The sequence below is a fragment of the Saccostrea echinata genome, unplaced genomic scaffold (assembly GCF_033153115.1).
Source record: "Saccostrea echinata isolate AGI-Se365-2 ecotype Australia unplaced genomic scaffold, CSIRO_AGI_Sech_v1 ptg000033l, whole genome shotgun sequence".
In the NCBI taxonomy this organism is placed as follows: Eukaryota; Metazoa; Mollusca; class Bivalvia; order Ostreida; family Ostreidae; genus Saccostrea; species Saccostrea echinata.
This window is the reverse complement of record NW_026889782.1, coordinates 16,576,061-16,583,265: the sequence shown is the minus strand read 5'-3', so window position 1 is coordinate 16,583,265 and position 7,205 is coordinate 16,576,061. Positions and strand designations below refer to the sequence as shown.

General features: G+C 37.6%; 1 protein-coding gene across 1 annotated transcript; it reads left to right on the top strand.

The window, feature by feature from the left end:
- The first annotated feature begins 1,213 nt into the window (after positions 1–1,213).
- On the top strand, positions 1,214–6,628 carry LOC133198199 (uncharacterized). Its single transcript, XM_061334325.1, has one exon. The coding sequence runs from the start codon at positions 1,214–1,216 to the stop codon at positions 6,626–6,628; it is 5,415 nt and encodes a 1,804-aa protein (XP_061190309.1).
- The last annotated feature ends 577 nt before the right edge of the window (positions 6,629–7,205 follow it).

Genomic DNA, 7,205 nt, shown 5'->3' with positions numbered 1-7,205 from the left:
TCTAGTTAATTTTTTTTGTAAATTCATTGTGTAAATTTTTTTTTTATCAGTGATATCTGGTTAAATAATTTTCATTTGAATTAAATCACTTAAAGTAAAGTAAATTTTGTGAAAATTATGTGAGAAAGTCACGAGCACAGCATTCAGTTTCTCCATTTTTTTTTTCAGCTTATCCTTCTTAGCACTAATATGTGACCAAAAAGTTTACTGACCTTATTGACAGTGACATAAAATTTGACTGGTGTATATAGTTTAGTCAGTGAGTTTAATTGGTCAGTTGTTTGTCATTGTGGTTTGTTAGTTCCTGCAGTTAATTTTGTGTAGATATGTAGTTACTAGAATCTGATCAGTGTTTGTCTGTCAGTGTCATAATCATCTTTTATACCCCACAAGTTTTGTACAGGTATTTTAAAATTTACTGTAGAAATAAGTACTGAGATCCGCGCCCGTTATCGTGTTGTGATCACAATAATTGAGATCGGGTTCGAGGTCCGCTTCTAGAATTTCACCGGAAATCGGTTTGTTTTGATGTTTTCGTGAAGAAGTTAGAGGAATATTTTGTTCCTTTTCTCAGTCATTTAGGTGAGGTAATTGGTTCAAAATATACAGTGAAGTTTAATTTTACTTACTGTTATCACACTTGTTCGTCTGGGTTAGCTTAAATAAATTTTAGTCCATACAATTACCAAATTTCGTTGACTGACAGACCTCTGTCAACTTTACGTGTTTGTGTTGTTATTTGACAAGCTTAAAGTTGGAACAAATTCCTATTGAAGTGTTAGCATTCTCAGCATGTAATTAAAATTCTGTTTCAGTAATTCTTTATTGCAGATTTATTTTTTTTCTTCCAGGAATTATTAGTAAATACTTTGCATACATTGACAAACATTTTTTTGAGGTGTATTTTTTTTGTCTTTGAAAATTGCACATATTTGTTTACATGTTCTGCAAACCGGAAGTGCATCTTTACATACCGGAAATACTGCTTGGTTACATGAAGGGGTTTGTTTACATTGATTATGCAAATATATAGTTTTTATGCTGCATGCTTGTGTTGCTCTCATGTACTTTGTGTTATGAGAATGATTGAACTTAGAATAATTGACATATGTATTTCACACTGATCTGTACCATTTTGTGTACTTTGTATGTCACCATAGATACTCTGAGTTTTCATCTCATAGGTGATAGTGAAATTACATACAAAAGTATCATGGAGTTTTCAGCAAAAGAGATTGACAATATTGTCACAGCTTTTAAAGAATTAGATGTTAAACCAAATGTAGATTCACCTCAAAGTTTTATCGATTTGATGGTAGATTATCATGAATCTGTTTGGCCTATACATATTCCTAAATTGTCATTGTTTTCAGGAAAAGGTGCAACTTCATTCCAGGTTTGGCACTATGAAGTTCGATGCTTAATGCAAGAAGGATATCCTACAGATAAAATACTTCAAGCCATTCGACAGTCCCTGAAAGGAGAAGCCAGCAGAACTGTCATGAACCTAGGTGTCGAAGCAACTCTATCAGACATTCTCGCTAGGTTGGACAGTGTATATGGACTTGTCGATAGGGCTGAGGCTATTCTTGCTGATTTCTATTCAGCACGACAGAAACCCAGTGAAAATGTTACATCATGGAGTTGTAGGTTGGAGGACATTATGTGTAAAGTATGTCAGACTAAGGACATTGACCATACAGAAAGGAATTTAATGCTACACAACATGTTATGGATTGGACTCAAACCTTCACTGAAGCACATAACTGGATATCTGTACGACAGCATTCAAAGTTTCGATGAACTGTTAGTGGCTTTGAGGAGAGTGGAACAAGAACACTTGGTTGATAGTGATTGTCCTACGGAAAACAGAAATCTTATGGAATCAGAGGAGAAACAGAATTCACACAAGAGACAGAAATCTGTGAAAAAGAAAGACACTAGTGACAATGTGAGTTCTACCACCATGCAGATGTCCATGAAGTCAGACATAGATAATTCTATCATGAATAGGCAGGATCATGAACAAATGAACATTGGAACTGTGTCATTGTCATCCTACGTACCATATGATAGTCCAAACCATCATACAGCGAATGAACCTGTGTGTTACAAATGTGGACAACATGGTCACATTGCAATTGGATGTCGAGTAATTACGCACCACAAGAGACGACCCTACTACACTTGGAAGTCTTCAGAACGAGGATACATACATCAGCAGTATACACCATCCTCAAAGACTTACAATAAGAAATCATCATTGATTGGAGAGTGTAATGAAGTGTCCGTCAAGATTTTTGATGTTGCAACCACTGCACTACTTGACACTGGATCAACCGTCTCTACCATCAGTGAAACTTTCTACAAGGAACATTTCCCTGAAATTCCCTTGCAATCTTTAGACTTTGCATTGAATGTGGAATGTGCAGATGGACTACAACTTCCATATTCAGGATACATTTCACTGGATGTACAGATATCAGGAATTTCATCATTCCCCTTACTGAATAACTGTTTGTTCCTGGTTGTTCCACAGAGTGCGTATAATTTGAAGGTTCCTGTTCTTATTGGGACAAACCTACTGTGCATCATAATGGAGACTACCAAGGATATGTATGGAAACCAATTTTTACAGAGAGCAGACATGTATACGCCATGGTACCTGTCCATGAGATGCTTGGTAATGCGTGAAAGAGAACTTGCCAAGAACAGAGACATTCTAGCTTTCATCAGATCAGCAGAGAGTAGGAAGATAACTATACCTGCCAACAGTGAAGTTGTAATTAATGGTTACCTGGACAAGAAAGTTAATTATGAACCAGTGTGTGCTATTGTACAACCAACAACTTCATCGTTTATTCCTGATGATTTGGATATTTCCCCTACTCTTGTCTCATACCATTACCAAAATACTGAACTAGTGCCTATCCACATAACGAACGTATCAACTAGGACAGTTACAGTTCCACCAAAAGCGTTATTATGTGAACTCCAGCCTGTTACAGTGGAAAGTCAGAAGCAGTTTACTAGAGAGAAAATGCCAGATTTTGACATCATGGAAAAGATAAAGATTGAAGATAGTAACTTGGATGCAACAGAACTACAGAAAGCAGTTCGACTAATAAAGACATACAATGATGTATTTTCCAAAAATGATGAGGACATTGGACTTACAGCAAGAGTGAAACATCAGATAGAACTTACAAATACAGTGCCATTCAAACAGCGACACAGAAAGATTCCAATCAATATGATTGATGAACTGAGGAATCACATACAACAACTTCTAACAAGTGGTGTCATCAGGAGATCAAGGTCACCATGGGCCAGTAATGTGGTGTTAGTGAGGAAGAAGAGTGGTCAACTAAGGATGTGCATTGACTACAGACAGTTAAATCAGAGGACAGTAAAGGATGCGTATGCTCTTCCTAGAATTGATGACATCTTAGATTCTCTTCATGGTAACAAATATTTCACAGTCCTTGACATGAAGAGTGGTTATCATCAAATAGAGATAGAGGAAAAGCACAAGGAGCGCACAGCCTTCACTGTAGGTCCACTTGGATTCTTCGAGTATGAACGAATGCCATTTGGATTAGCCAATGCACCCGCCACCTACCAACGGCTGATGGAAGACATATTTGCAGACCTTAACCTTAGTATTTGCCTAATTTACTTGGATGATATCATCATATTTTCAAGGACATTTGAGGATCATCTCGAGAGGCTAGACAAAGTTCTACAAAGAATACGGAATTCTGGATTAAAACTATCACCATCCAAATGCCAATTCTTCAAAACTAAGGTTAAATATGTTGGACATATTATTTCTGCAGAGGGAATATCACCAGACCCAGACAAAGTGGATAAAGTGAAGTCATGGCCAGTACCAAGAACACCCAAGGAAGTACGAAAATTTTTAGGATTCATCGGATATTATCGAAAATTCATCAAGAATTTTTCCAAAATTGCCAGACCACTTACAGACTTAACACCTAGTCCACAGTCTTCAAAGAAAAGAGGAAAACGACAGACATCAGTGAAATGGATATGGGGTAAAGATCAACAAGAGGCTTTTGATGTTCTACGCCAGCACTTAACATCACCGCCCATACTTGGCTATCCAGACATGACACTGCCATTTGAACTTCATACTGATGCAAGTTCCAGAGGACTTGGTGCCATTCTTTACCAAGAACAGAACGGGATGAAGCGAGTCATTGGATATGCTAGTAGAGGACTTACACCTGCAGAACGAAATTACCCTGCCCATAAGCTTGAGTTTTTGGCTTTGAAATGGTCCATCACAGAGAAGTTTAAGGATTATTTATATGGATCCAAATTTACTGCTATTACAGACAACAACCCATTAACTTACATCCTTTCCAATGCCAAATTAGACGCAACAGGCCACAGATGGGTTGCAGCATTATCTGCCTATGATTTCGACATCAAATACAGACCAGGGAAGAACAACGCAGCGGCAGATGCATTATCACGATTGGAGCCTAACAGTACAGAAATGGTTACCATCTCATCTGATTCTATCAGTGCCATCAGCAAGTTACAAACAACACCTTGCATAGAATCAATTTCCATCTCAGAACGACCACTTGCCCAGTTACAAGATCCACATGGCTTGATGAGGTTTGATATTGCAAAGGCTCAACAAGATGACCCTGAACTATTACCCTGGATACAGAGTATTTATGATGGATACAAGCCAAAGAAGAGTGAGTTATCAGGATCCTTTGCAGACACCATGTTGTTTAGAAACTTTGACAAACTAAAGCTAATTAACAACATCCTGTACAGAGAAGTTAAGGTGGATGAGAACAAAGTCAATCAGCTTGTTGTACCCTCAAACTTAGTAGGCCATGTACTGAAGTCTCTACACAACAACATGGGACATCCTGGAAGAGAGAAGACATTAGGTTTACTTAGGGATAGATTCTTCTGGCCTGGACAGTACAAGGATGTAGAAAACTGGATTACAGAATGTAGAAGATGTATACTTAGGAAAACACCGGCCCAGGACAAAGCTGAACTTACCAACATCATCACCTCGCAGCCACTTGAACTGGTGTGTATGGATTTCCTGTGTTTGGAGAGAAGTAAGGGAGGTTATGAAAATGTACTTGTGATAACGGATCATTTTACCCGTTTTGCCATCGCCGTACCAACTAGAAACACAACAGCCAGAACAACAGCGGAAGCATTTTTCAACAATTTTGTAGTACACTATGGACTCCCCAAACGCATTCATTCTGATCAAGGTGCAAACTTTGAGAGTAAACTTATCAAGGAATTATGTCAACTTTTTGGCATTTCAAAATCAAGAACTACACCATATCACCCCATGGGGAACGGACTTTGCGAGCGCTTTAACAGGACTTTAATAAACATGTTAGGATCATTAGAACAATCAAGGAAAGCAGACTGGAAATCTTACATAGCTCCCATTGTACATGCATACAACTGCATGAAACAGGAAACTACAAAATTTTCGCCTTATCATCTTATGTTTGGAAGAGAACCTAATCTGCCAATTGACATTGAATTTGGATTAGATAAAGGAAATCAGAAATCAGCATCCCTTACAAAGTACATAGACAACTTGAAAGAGCGATTGAGGAAATCTTATCAGTTAGCATCAGAAGCTGCAAGAAAATCACAGCAAAGACAAAAGGACAACTATGATCTTAAATCCAGAGGAGCTGTATTAGAAGTTGGTGACAGAGTCCTGGTTAAGATTGTGGCCTATGATGGACGTCATAAACTTGCAGACAAATGGGAAGAAGAACCCTATCTGGTGATTAGCCAACCAAATGAAGGGATCCCTGTCTACAAAGTTCAGAGAGAAGACGGTGTTGGTAGAGTAAGGATACTTCATAGAAACCTACTCTTACCCATTGGACATGTTACAGAGTTTCGACCAAAGGTAGATTCCAAACAAGAGAAACCTATTCCAGCAATGCGGAAACCTACACCAAAGCCAAGGACTAGACAGAACAAGAGGGAAAACAGTGACACACAGTCCACTGTCGATACCCAGTCAGATACAGATGATGAAGAAGCAGTCTATATAACAATACCAGATGGAACACAACGTCATCACATTGATGCCCCTAACATTGTGTTACCTGAAGTTGAGACGGAAATTGGGATTGTTGATGAAGATCTCCAAACAGTTGGGGACGCCCATCAGATTGGAGAAGATATATTGCAAGAGAATGTAGATAAAGAGACTGCTATGGAACCTGCACCACAAGCAGATGATCCAGAATCTGAAGCTGAACTAGCACCTGTTATTGAACAGGAAGATAAAGTTGAACTAGCAGAAGAAGCTGAACCAGCAGAAGAAGCTGAACCAGCAGATGAAAGTGAACCAGGATTAGATGACATAAGTTCACCTGTTGCTGCTCCACGCAGGTCAACCAGGCCTAGAAGAGAGCCAGATTGGTTAAGAAGTGGAAATTATGTGCAATTACAACAGGCGAATATTGATCCGCATTGGTCTGAAAAAGCAAAGTTGCTACAGAACATCCTTCAAGATGAACGATGTCAAGGATTTGAACGAGGTGAGATTTTAAAAACTTTACTTGATATTGTAAAGAAAACTTAAATCTGTAAATTTCAGTGAATTGTATTATAATTTTACATGATTTTAAATTTTACATTCTTCATTGAGAATGACGAGGACGTCATTTTTCGGAGGAGGGGAAGAATGTAGCAGTGTGTTTTAACTGTATATAATGTATATCACATAATATTTGAATAAATATTATTGATATAAATGAAATTAAATAAGATTTTATGATTTAATACAAAACCCAGATCCACCCCTTTATTTACTTGGTGAGCGATAGAGTTCAAAGGTTATGACATTAGGGTCTGTAATTTTATTGGTTTTAAGTTTTGGTGGTTCTGAGTTGTTCTCAGATGGACTACTCAGAGAATTTGGTCAGGATAGTTGTGGTTTTTGTAACAAGAGAATTTCTAGACAAAGACAAAGACTTTGAGACCTTTAAGACCAGATCTGACAGTAAGTATAAAGTTTAACGTTCTATATCTTTATAATATTTCTATCTAGCTAATATCACTGTTTGAAAGAAGAGTGAAAGTTTAAATATGAATAAAACTAAATTTAAAGCATTTTACCACAGAGTATAAATTTATTTGAATTATGAGTATTACAGTAT